Genomic DNA, 11375 nt, shown 5'->3' on the forward strand with positions numbered 1-11375 from the left:
GTGGGTGGCTCCCCGCTCCTCTGAGCTGACTATGTCGATCTCATCGAAGCTCTTTGCAAACAAAGATGTTCTCACCCGACCGCGAGTGCTAGCGTCTCGCAGGCTGTCGCAGCAACGCAAATCGGGCTCACACAACTGTGTTGGGCCTGTCGGCGTCACGCGACCTACACCCACACCGCTACGCCACCACAACTACCACAACCTCTCTCTCTCTCTTTCTTTCTTTCTCTCTCTCTCCACACACACACACATACCTCACCGCCTCCGTTGGCCATGCCGAGGCAATGCGAGACATGCTGCACCCTCTCGTCATACCGGCTTTCGCTCGGCACCGACTTCAGCCTGCCTCTCTTTGACGTCATCATCAGGCTCCTCACCTTTGTCTCGGCTGTCTTCTGGCTGCGAGTCCTCTCGCGTGCCCGCAACACCACTCTTGATCTGTACTACTCGGTCCTCCTTGCCGCTCTATTGGATTTCTTTTCGCTCCTTGTCCTCCGGCTCTTGCCCTTCTCCGATCACGGCACCGGTGCCCTCGTCTATGGCCTGCTCAACATTGCCGCGCTAGCGCTGCAGTGGTGGATCCAGACCGTCGTTCTGTTCTTCATCGCCGCTTCATCTGATGCTGCACCGGGCTCTGCCCACGCAAATGAGGCCACCGCGTTGTTGCAGTCGGCTTCGCCCAAGTCGCTTAACGATCTTGTCGCGTCGCCGCCAGCGACCACGTCCGGCGCCGCAACCGGGGGCTGCATCCTCGACGCTGCGGCTACCAAGGCCAAGACCCGCGCCACCATTGTTTCGGCCATCCTAGCGGCCATTGCCATTGTCGCTCTTGCTGTAGACCATCCGCATGCCGGCACGGTCCCCACCGAAGCAGCGCTCACGTTGGGCGCCTTTACCGCCTGGGTCTCGCAGTTTGCCGCACCTGGCTCCTTCCTCGCCCGCCACCTTCCTCTACGCAAGCCAGCGTATCCGTGGGCGCTATTTCTTGCCATATCTCATCTGTTCTTTGGCGTCACATACGCCCTGCAGTCGGCCTCGGGCGGCGTTGCCCTCGAGTCCGGCTACTGCCTCAACATCATCTCGCTTCTCTACTACTACCTGCTCTTTGCCCCGCTCCTCTTCCGGACCATGGTTGTCGACTCGACTGCGCTTCGCGATGCACTGTTGCTCGCTCCGCTCCCGTCGCAAGCCTCTGCCTCGCCCGAGGATCCACGCGAGTCCGAGGCCGATCTCCGCGCTCAGGCCCTCGTCTCGCTCGCCGCCGGCCTCCGCCGCATCGACGCGTCCGCGCTGCAACTCGCTGAGCTTCTCGGTCGGGGTCAGTATGCGCAAGTCTACCGCGCCGTGTGGCGTGGCGTGAGCGTGGCCTTTAAGCGGCTCAACGATGTCAACGCCGCCCAACAGCGCGAGCAGGTCGAGGCCCTTCTCCAAGAAGCCATTCTCCTCGACCAGCTCGTCCACCCCAACGTCGTTCAGCTCTTGGGCATCGTCGTCACGCCTGGCTCGCTTGGCATGGTCACCGAGTTCCTCGAGCTCGGCTCGCTCTTTGACGTTATCACCCGCATGCGCCGCCGCGACGAGTTCTCGTTTGGCGAGCCCCGCACTGCCGGCATTCTTGCCGACGTCGCGCGTGGCATGCTCTTTCTCCACACCTCGGACCCGCCTATCATCCACCGTGATCTCAAGAGCCAGAACGTACTCCTCTCGGCGGGTTTCCGAGCCAAGGTCGCCGACTTTGGCGTCTCGCGCGTCAAAGTCGCCACCCAGCACATGACCACCACCGGCACGCCGCAGTGGATGTCGCCAGAAGTCATCTGCGGCGAGCCGTACTCGGAAAAGGCTGACGTCTTTTCGTTTGCTATTCTTATTTGGGAAGTCACCCACGTTGCACATCCGTACGTAGGCGAGAACATCATGGCGCTTGTCGCCCAGATTGTCGACCAGCGCCGCCGTCCGCCCATCGACCCCGGCCGCGCGCCGCAGCCAGCCATCGACCTCATGCGCACGTGCTGGGAAGACTCGCCGTCACTCCGCCCGCCCTTTGTCGACATTGTCGCCGTTCTCGACGCGTGGCACGCCTCGGCTACAGCCGCAGCAGACGCGACAGCCGGGCCACGCGCAGGCGCGGGCGCGGGGCCGAGCTCAAGCACAGACTCACACACGCCTACAGCATGAGCGAGCCGCTCGCAAACGCCGGACGCGGCCGATTCTGTGCCGGGGTGGCGCCAGCAAACAGCAGCGCCTCGGCGCGGTCGATGAGATCATTGATGATGGTGCCCTTCTTGGTGTAGAGCACGAATGTGGCCTCGCCGTGCGGCGTCATGAACGAAAATGTGAACGTCGTCTCGATGTATGCGTGCGTGATGAGCTCGTGGTAGGGAACGACGTGGACAACCTCCATGGTGCGCATCCGGCACAACCGCACCGCATCGGGCTTGAACGCAAGCACCATGTACGCGTCGACTGCAAACGCCGCGCCGGGATCCGACTGCTTCACAAGCGCCTCGATAAAGACGGCGCCAAAGTTGGCCTGGCTCGCCATCATTTTCTGCACCACCGCCATCTGCGCCTCGAGCGTCGAGAGGCTCTTAAGCTTCTTGTGCCGGGCAGAGACAGCCTCGGCGAGCTCAAGCCGGCTCGCCACCTTCATGAACGACCGGTTAAAGTACGGTCGGATGCGCTCGGCAAGCATGTCCTTCTTGTGGCTCTTCTTGTTCCACTCGCCCTCGCTGACCTGAACCATGTGCGCCGCAACCTCGGTGGCGTCGTCCATGGTGAGCGGAAAGTACTTGGAATGGAGGATCGAGTACACGGCCTCGTTGTACAGCACCCGCACCAGCCGCGGATCCTCCTCCCATGTCCGAAGCACCGCGTCAGGCACCAGTGACGCGAGCCCGACCGTCACCTTGACCTCGTACCAGTCCGCAGTCTTCCGCCGCTTCTTCTTCTCGCACATGTACTTGAGCAGCCGAGTCCACTCGGGCTCCAGGTCGCCCACCACAAAGTCGTCCTCCAGCTCGAGTGTGAGCAGGCTCCGCACTCCGGAAATGGCCCACAGGCTGAGGTAGTCGGCCGAGAGCCCGAGCCGCGACGCCACCGTCGCCAGCACCTGCCCGGCAGTCGCCAACGGCGGCACCTCCACAACCACACTCTCACCATTCTTCAGAAACACCTCCAGTTGCTCTGTGGCTCCTGCTCCGCTCTCGCCCAAAAACGACATGCCTGTGGCCGCAAGTTGGGTGTAGCTCCCTCCTCCCACTCCCCGCCTCCCCGCCGTTTTCGCCTCCGCTGTTCGCCAACCCGCCGCCAGCCAGCCGTCAGCTTTATGATTCATCTCCTTCGTACTCGTACGACGGCGAGTACGTCGAGACCTCATCCGAGTTAAAGCCGTACTCGACAGACGCCCGCGTCCGCCACTCGTCGATGTCGACCTCGTGGCCGGCGTTCCACTGGAGAAAGACGTGGTAGTACTCGGGATGGGCGCCCGCAAAGGCCTTGAAGTCCTTGAACGAGAGGTAGCCGCGCTGCCGCGCGTCGACCCGGTCAAAGAGCGCCGCCGCAGACTCGCCCGTCATGGCCGGAAACACGCTGCCGATGAACGAGACAAACCGCTCACGCGAGATACGGCCCTTACCGTGCGGGTCAAATAGCTGAAAGGCAAAGCTGAGGACCTCCTCGCGGTCAGACTGGTTATTGGCGAGCGCAATGCCGATGAGCCACTCTCGAAAGTCGATCAGCCCCGACGAGTCGGTGTCGAACATCTGGAATGCGAGCGAGACCGGCTCCGAGAGCTCGAGGCCGAGAAGCTCCGCGAACTCCACCTCCGAGACAAGCCCATCGCCGTCCGTGTCGGCCGCTGCAAACCGGTCCAGCAGTAGCTTGACGTCGTCGAGCGAGTAGTTGTAGACCTGGTGCAGCGCGCCAAACTCGACGACCGCCGCCTCGGGCGGGAACTTACGCCGGATCGCCGCATTCGCCAGCACGTTGTCGGCGTACGTGTGCTCCGTCACCGGCACGCCGAGCTCGTTGGCAATGACCGCCCGCACGTTGGCTCCAAACAGCTTGGCATTGCTCTTCTCCTCGCGGCTGGGGCTGTACACAGGCAGGTACGTGATGTGAACCCGGTTGACAAACTGGCAGAGAATGCGCCAAAACAGGTACGCCTTGCCGGGCCCAGTCGGGACCCATGACGGATCAAAGTGCGAGAACTGGTACTTGAGCGCCACAGGCTGGACAGGCACGCCCGGCACAAACGCTCCGGCCTTGAACGTGATGAGCGCGTTGCCGGTCGTACACGTGCCCTCTGGGAAGAGCAGCGTCGCCGGCCACGGCTCGTCCGACTCGGCCCGCATCCGGATCTGGTCCATCACGGCGCGCCGCGACTCGGGGTCGCCGCGGTCGACGAGAATAGCCTGCGACGCCCGGATAATGGCGCCCACAAAGCAGACTCGCGCATTCTCCGCAGCAGACACGCCCGAAGGCCAGTAGAGCCAATACATAAAGGCAGGATCCAGAAAGTTGGTGTGCGGCCCGCACGCCACAAGCCCGACCTTCTTCGACCGCTTGCCTGACGTCGAGATCCAGTAAAAGCCGGCCACAAAGATGGCAAAGCGGAGAATGTATTGCGCAATGACGAGGAAGACTCGCCGACAACCAGCAATCGGCTGCGACGCCAGCCGATCGCGCGAGAGTCCCACCGTCGCCAGCCAGCAGAACATCGAGATAAAGACGAGTGAGAGCAGAATGAGAATGAGCCGGACAGGGAAGAACGTCACCGTCATGAACGTCAGCTTGATCTTCTCGTACACAGAGCTCTTTCCAGTGTAAAGAAACGGATTGACCTTGCCCGGCACCCTCTTTGCGTCGTCATGCTTCAGCGTCCCCGCCCGGACCTCCACATGTGTGCTCGACGACGACACAGAAACCGACGCAGACGCAGACGCAGACGCAGACGACGACGACGACGACGACAAGCCACCGGCCGCATGCCGCTTTCCCTTTCGCTTCTGCGCACCACGTCCCCCGCCCGAGCCACCGCCACCAGCACTACCACCTGTTGCCATGGCTAGTATGTCTTGCGCTGCAGCCTCGAGAGCTGGGTGTTCTGCCATTGCTGCCGCTGTCCCCCGCCCTAGGTCACCCCGGTTACGCAACGGAAGCCAGGCGCACCCACCCCCCACACACGCCACTCTCTCGCACACGCACACACGCTATACACTCTCGCCATCAACCATGGCGCCCCGACTGACGCTAGACTCGTTACCGGTAGAGCTCGTCCACGCCATCGCCTTTGGCTCGAACGTGCTCGACGTGCGCGACATTGGCGCGTTGGCCATGACCTGCTCGGCCATGAACGCAGCTCTGGCGGGCGATGGCTACAGCAGATCGCGGTGGCGGGCAAGACTTGGCCTACATGCATGCGGTGAGCGGAGCTGGTGGCGATCGGCTCGCCGCGCGCTGCACGAGCACAGATTTGACATCGACGCCACGGTCCGCTGGCAGGTCCGGGTCCAATCGTCGGAGCGGGCCGTGACTCGCGACGAGCGGGTGGCAACACTGTGGGGGACTCTCTCCTCCCGCGATGCATCTAGCTCTTGGCCAAAGAACATCGTCGACGACGAAGCTGATGATGAGCTCCGATACCGCCTCATCGCCGACCTGCTCGCCGCCGAGCCGGGCCTGCCGGCAAAGATGCTGCGCGCTGCGACGCGGATGGCTGTTCGCAAAGGCGACGTCGAAGCCACAGTTATGCTCCTCGATCATGGGCGAGTGGCTGATGCCGAGTTGCTGCGGTATGTGCAGACGCGAGGAGACCGCGAAGTCGGCGACGAGCTCGTCGATGTGCTGGTGAACAACCCCGGAGTCGACGTCGACGTGGCGGGCTGGACCGCGCTGCTGCGGGCAGGGCGAGTGGCGGCTGCGCGGTATGTTCTTGCGCATCCAAAATCCCATGCTGCCCTCATGGTACCCGGAACGGTTGATGTGGTGGTGACTGCGCTCCGCGCCTGCAGCGTTGTCGACGATTCTGACGCCGCCGCCACCATCCTCGCCCTCGCGCAGCACGCCATGTACTCGCCAACTAACGCGGACTTGGTAGCCGTGAGCAGCTTTGCTCCGCTAGCCCACGTCCAGGCCTTCCTCGCCGCACACCCGTACCTCGAACTGACCTGCCGTGCTGCGTCGACCGCCGCGCGCGCCGGCAACGTTGACGTCTTTCGATGGATCATGTCCGAGGGCGTGGCGCCAACGTCCAACATCATCTACGCAGCCATCCGCGGCGGACAGGCTGTGCTCGCCGACGAGCTCATTACCGAGCTCAAGTTTCGTCCCTCGCAGTACTGCCTCAAAGAAGCTGTGCGTGCCAACCACTCTGCTGTCGTTGATCTTCTTCTCGCCAAGTACGCCCTCTGTGCCTCTGACGATCTTTTGAAGACCGCAGCCCGCAACGACTCAGCATCAGTCGTCGCCGCTCTTCTCCGCGATGACTCGTTTGCCATCACACCCGCTGCGGTCCGCTTTGCCGCGTTTTCCGACGGCCCGTATCGTGCGCTGCTGGCCGCTGTTGCCCAGCCGCGACTGGCGCCGACATGCCTCCCGCGGCATGTTGCAGCTGCGCTCCTTGCTGACACCGTCGAACCAGACCTCTTTCTTATTGTCCGTCACTTGTTTGCTGTCCTCGGCCACACTGACAACGTAGTCGAGCTCTTTGATGCGCTCGCTCGTCTGATGCAGCCCTCTGCCGCCGATGTCCGCGACGCTATGCTCTCGTTTGCGTCGCACATGGCTCCCAACACCATGTTCTGGGCCGCTCGCATGCGCTTTGACGATGTCTCGAAGGCACTGCAGGAATTACTGGCGCCAGACATCGCGTGAGCAGGTCAGGGGGGGGGGGCGTTCAGCGCCTCCTCCCGTCCGCTCCGCGTTTCAAGTTGATCATCCGCCCAACACCCTCGCCCGCCATCTACCCCCATTGATGGCTTTCTTGCGCCACACACGTCCCTCAAATACAAGTGTTCACTTCCATACCCCTTGCCTAAACTAGTGCATCATTGCCTGGCTGAATGTATCTCCATCGTTTGCCCCGTCTTCCCGCCACAGTTCTTTTCCAGCATCACACATCCACACTCTTGATCAATCGCTCGCACACACCATCAAGATGCGCCACACTCCGCACACTCTGCACACAACACCATCACCTTCCATCTACCCACCAAGTACCCACTCCCAGCCACCTTTGCATCCCGACATTCGACACAAACACCTGCAGCAGCTCTGCCACACTATTTCTGCGTTCGCCCGAGTCACACGCCATGTTTCACCGCCTCGCGAGGTCGCGCACCAGCAACCTTCCCTACGACAGACTCCACTCACGCACTCCTTACTTGCACCAATCATGTCGACGACACCGCATGCGCTTTGCCCTCGGCTTGTGCTCGGAACCATGGCCATGGGCGGACAGGCTGACCAGGACGAGTCAGCAAGCATGGTAGCGGCGTTTGCGGAGGCCGGCGGAACCGAGGTCGACACCGCCATCATGTACAACATGGGCAAGACGCACGAGGTGCTTGCGCCGATTGTGGCCAGCCATCCGGGGCTCAAGGTGGCGACCAAGGTCAACCCGTGGTACACCAACTACGAGACCTTTGCCCCGCGCGGCGGCCTTGCTGCCGATCAGGTCGAGGCCCAGGCAAGCGCCTCGCTCGCCGCCCTCGGCATGCCGGCGGTAGACATCCTGTATCTGCACGCGCCGGACCAGACGACCCCGATCGAGGAGACGCTGCAGGCCATGGACAAGCTGCACAAGGCTGGTGTCTTCTCCGAGTTTGGCCTCTCCAACTATGCTGCCTGGGAGGTGGTCCGCATCGTGGGCCTCTGCGAGGCTGCCGGCTACGTCAAGCCGACCGTGTACCAGGGCATGTACAACGCGTTTACCCGCGGGGTCGAGGCCGAGCTCCTTCCGGCTATCCGCGCCTGTGGCATGCGGTTTTACGCGTACAACATCACCGCCGGCGGCCTCCTCACCGGCAAGCACACCAAGGACTCCGATCCGACCGACGGCCGCTTCAACAAGGACACCCTCTGGGGCCGCGCCTACCGCCAGCGGTTCTTTAACGACACCATGTTTTCGGCGCTCGAGGCGCTCAAGGCCGCCCTGGCCGCCCTCGACGGCGAGCCGATCTCGCCGTACGCCGCTGTCATCCGCTACCTCGCATTCCACTCCAAGCTCACCCCCGACGACGGCCTAATCCTCGGCGGCTCGTGCGCCAAGCACATTGAGGTCAATGCCGCCTCGCTCCGCGACGGCCCGCTCCCGCAGTCGATCGTCGACGTCATCGACAGCGCTGCCGAGGCCACCACCACCGTCTGCCCGCCGTACTTTCGGGGGCACTCGAACTGCGCCGCCGACGCTTGAGCCAGAAAGATCCAGGTAACACTGCCAACAGACGAGCCCATATCCTTTTACGCGACGTCTTGAACGGCCTCGGCCTCGGCCTCTTCCTCTCCTCCCCCTCGCTGCTCTGCCCGGCTCTGGCCGAGGCCTCATCAAAGAGGCCCATTCCCAGAGTCGGCGCAACAGGCACGGGGCTGGCGCGGTCGTCGGCAGGCAAAGCCACCGGAGTGGCCGGCGGCGTGGCTGTGATCGAGCTGACAGAGGTGTCGAGGTTGAGTGGGAGCGGGCCGCCGCGGACAGTGGCCGACCACTCGCCTGACGAGCCTGGCGAGAGCGCGGTCGAGGTGCTGGGGTTGGGGCTGGGGCTGGAACTCGGGCTAAAGCCAAGGCTGGGGCCAGGGCGAGCCTGGAGCGAGCTGCCCGGCCCGGCAGCGGGCGTGTAGAACTGCTCGGGATTGTCGACGACGCCCGGCGGCGACGTGCCCTCAAACGTGTTGCACTCGTAGAAGAGCGCCGATGAGTGGCGCGAGAGCGTCGAGCCGTACTCATCGGCTTCGTCGTCTGGGACGTCGTTGGTATCATCATTGACACCTCCACCGGCACCAGCGGGCGCGACGGCACCTGTGCAGCCGCGGGGCGGAGTGGCGAGGCTGGCAGCAGTCGCGTCGGGACTCAGCTCGAGGCCTAGCGAGGCGAGGTACATGTCGAGCGAGGCGGCAACCGTGAGGGCACGGAGTTCATCCGCAGCGTAGCGGAGTATGACGAGCTCACCATCGGCAGAGACGGCGATGAGCGCGGTCGGCCCGAGGGCGTGGAGTGAGGCAACGGCGGAGCCAAAGATGTGCAGCTCGCCGAGGACAATGGGCTCGGCCTTGTTGGGTGCCGCCGCGTCGGCAAAGTCAAAGCCGTACGGCGCGCGAGGCGACTCGGCGCTGCGAGCATCGCCCCAGACCTTGAGCGAGCCGTCGACAGCACCGGTCAGAACACGCGCCCCGTTCTCCAGTGGGAGCACGGCCGTGACCGGCGCGGCGTGAGCGGCCGGGACCGAGACGACAAACAGGCCCGACGCGGCGTCGGCAATGACAAAGCCCGCGCCGAGGCCGGCGACAAGGAGAGGCGCCGCAGTGCGGGCGTCGAGCGCCACAGGCGAGACTAGCCGCAGCGGTGCCGACGACGACGCCACGGCCGCCAGCGCCTTGCCAAAGGCGTCGACCGGGAGCGGGACCGAGCCGAGTGGCTCCATCTTGGGCGCGGACCAGAGTACAATCTTGCCAAAGACATCCACCGAGACAAGGTGGTCCGGTGAGACAACAACAAGGGCATCGACCGCCGCCGCTGCCGACGCGCCCGAGCCGAGTGTCTCGAGCCGGAGCTCGCGGAGATGGACAAGCGTGAGGCCCGGGAGCTCGGTGGCAAAGACGAGGATGTCGCTGTCCGGGAGAAAGACGTGCGCGGTGATGGCAGCAGCGTCCGGCCTGCGGATGAGCTCTGCGCGCTCGACGCCGACGAGCCAGGCGTAGAGCGAGGCGTCGCCTGCGGCGGCTGAGACAAGGCGGACCGGCTCGGCTGCCGGCCCGGGCGCGGCCACGAGCGAAAGCGGGCCCATGTGGGCGTCGATGGAGCGGAGACACATCAGCGACGGCAGCGTCCAGACCTTAATCACGCCACACGCGTCACCCGAGACGGCCTTGGCGTGCGGGACAAAGGCGAGCGAGGTCGGCAGCTCGCCGTGGCCATGGGCGTGACTGGCGGTCGCGAGCAGAGCGCCTGTCGCCGCGCACCAGCAGAGCAACGAGCCGTGCGCGTCGACAGCGAGGATGTAGTGCGGCAGAGCAGGTGTTACCACCACCAGCGGTGCGCCGGGCGTAGCGCACACCGTCGCCGTCGTCAGTGCGTTGGGCATTTCCGTCACAGCGCCCGAGACAGAGACCGGCACACCCCGGCTCCGCGGCCGCCCGCGCATCCTCGACGTGAGCAGCGACTTGAGTCGAGCAAACATGGCCGAGGCAATGTCCCCTTGTGTGTGCGTATGTGTATGGGTGGCAGGGTGGAGTGGTGTTGGGCAGAGTGGTCGTGCGTCGTCGTCGTCGTCGTCGTGTCATGCGCCCCCTTCTTGCGAAGTCCCGCGGACAGACTGACCTGGCTCCTGCCCGGCTGACCATTTAAACGATGCCATGGCCGATGTCTAGCTTCTCTTCCACCCATACTCTTGTTGTCGCTCGCAACGTGTGCTGCGCCGTCTCCTCAGTCAGCGATGACCTAGATACACCGACTCGCACCTATCTTTGAGTGCAGAGCATACTTCTCATGCCGGTTCGCGAGCTGTCTGCTAGGCAGACCACAGTAATCGAGCTATGCCTCCCCTCCTCCCTCCCCTCCTTCCCATTTCCTCTCCCCCCCATGTGCAGGATCGGACCACCCAGGCACGGATAGCCAGCGATGCAAGCCAAGACCAGTTTGTTCTTGGCCATGGTGTGGCGAGAGCAGCCAGCTTTACATACGATGGATGGTCGTGGCGTAGCCATGGTGCTGGCTCCGGGGCCTGGCCATTAATCGAAAAACTCTCATTGGCATTAATGGTTCTGCTGCCTCCGCCAGTGACACTCCTCCCGTCAAACCAATGTCGTCTGCTGGAGCGAGCTCACGTCGCAGCCGCGAGCGGAGCACCTCGCGGTCCCGCTCTGCCTCACCAAAGCTTGCAGCCATTGTCGACCGGTATGACATTCCCGAAGACACCGCTGTTCGCATGTGCACCGTCGTCCCTGCCCCCCGCCGCCCGGCCATGTCCGCCGACGAGCTCTTCTCGGGCCCTGGCGGCGACGTGAACACCGACCTGCTCCTGCAGCACCTCCGGGTACGCACACACACACACACACACACACACATTCCGGGCCCACCACACCGGCCACACCACACCGGAGACACTATGCCCCCCCCCCCCCCCCTCCTCCCTCCCTCCCTCCCTCCCACCCACCACCTCTGC

General features: G+C 63.8%; 6 protein-coding genes across 6 annotated transcripts in view; 4 read left to right on the forward strand and 2 right to left on the reverse strand.

The window, feature by feature from the left end:
• The first annotated feature begins 211 nt into the window (after positions 1–211).
• Positions 212–1917, forward strand: AMSG_09544 (TKL protein kinase). Its single transcript, XM_013898658.1, has 2 exons — positions 212–1845; positions 1877–1917. The coding sequence occupies exons 1-2, from the start codon at positions 274–276 to the stop codon at positions 1901–1903; spliced, it is 1599 nt and encodes a 532-aa protein (XP_013754112.1). The 5' UTR covers positions 212–273; the 3' UTR covers positions 1904–1917.
• Positions 1918–3323: 1406 nt separating this feature from the next.
• Positions 3324–5063, reverse strand: AMSG_09546 (lysophosphatidylcholine acyltransferase 2; the record flags this gene model as incomplete). The annotated part of the gene is made up of 1 exon (XM_013898659.1): positions 3324–5063. One exon carries the CDS (start codon positions 5061–5063, stop codon positions 3324–3326), a length of 1740 nt encoding a protein of 579 aa, XP_013754113.1.
• A 169-nt stretch (positions 5064–5232) lies between these two features.
• AMSG_09547 (uncharacterized protein) lies at positions 5233–7056 on the forward strand (the record flags this gene model as incomplete). Its single annotated transcript, XM_013898660.1, has 1 exon — positions 5233–7056. The coding sequence occupies one exon, from the start codon at positions 5233–5235 to the stop codon at positions 6871–6873; it is 1641 nt and encodes a 546-aa protein (XP_013754114.1). The 3' UTR covers positions 6874–7056.
• A 337-nt stretch (positions 7057–7393) lies between these two features.
• On the forward strand, positions 7394–8413 carry AMSG_09548 (aflatoxin B1 aldehyde reductase member 2; the record flags this gene model as incomplete). The annotated part of the gene is made up of 1 exon (XM_013898661.1): positions 7394–8413. One exon carries the CDS (start codon positions 7394–7396, stop codon positions 8411–8413), a length of 1020 nt encoding a protein of 339 aa, XP_013754115.1.
• A 47-nt stretch (positions 8414–8460) lies between these two features.
• On the reverse strand, positions 8461–10448 carry AMSG_09549 (uncharacterized protein; the record flags this gene model as incomplete). Its single annotated transcript, XM_013898662.1, has 2 exons — positions 8577–10448; positions 8461–8499 (listed from the first exon to the last, which is right to left on the reverse strand). The coding sequence occupies exons 1-2, from the start codon at positions 10389–10391 to the stop codon at positions 8461–8463; spliced, it is 1854 nt and encodes a 617-aa protein (XP_013754116.1). The 5' UTR covers positions 10392–10448.
• Positions 10449–11006: 558 nt separating this feature from the next.
• Positions 11007–11375, forward strand: part of AMSG_09550 (serine/threonine-protein phosphatase 2B catalytic subunit 3) — a 2213-nt gene continuing 1844 nt past the window's right edge. Inside the window, exon 1 of the mRNA XM_013898663.1 lies at positions 11007–11246. Coding sequence (XP_013754117.1) covers positions 11013–11246 — 234 coding nt within the window. The 5' untranslated portion in view covers positions 11007–11012. The remainder of the gene's footprint in view (positions 11247–11375) is intronic.

The sequence above is a fragment of the Thecamonas trahens genome (assembly GCF_000142905.1).
Source record: "Thecamonas trahens ATCC 50062 unplaced genomic scaffold supercont1.52, whole genome shotgun sequence".
Taxonomy (NCBI): Eukaryota; order Apusomonadida; family Apusomonadidae; genus Thecamonas; species Thecamonas trahens.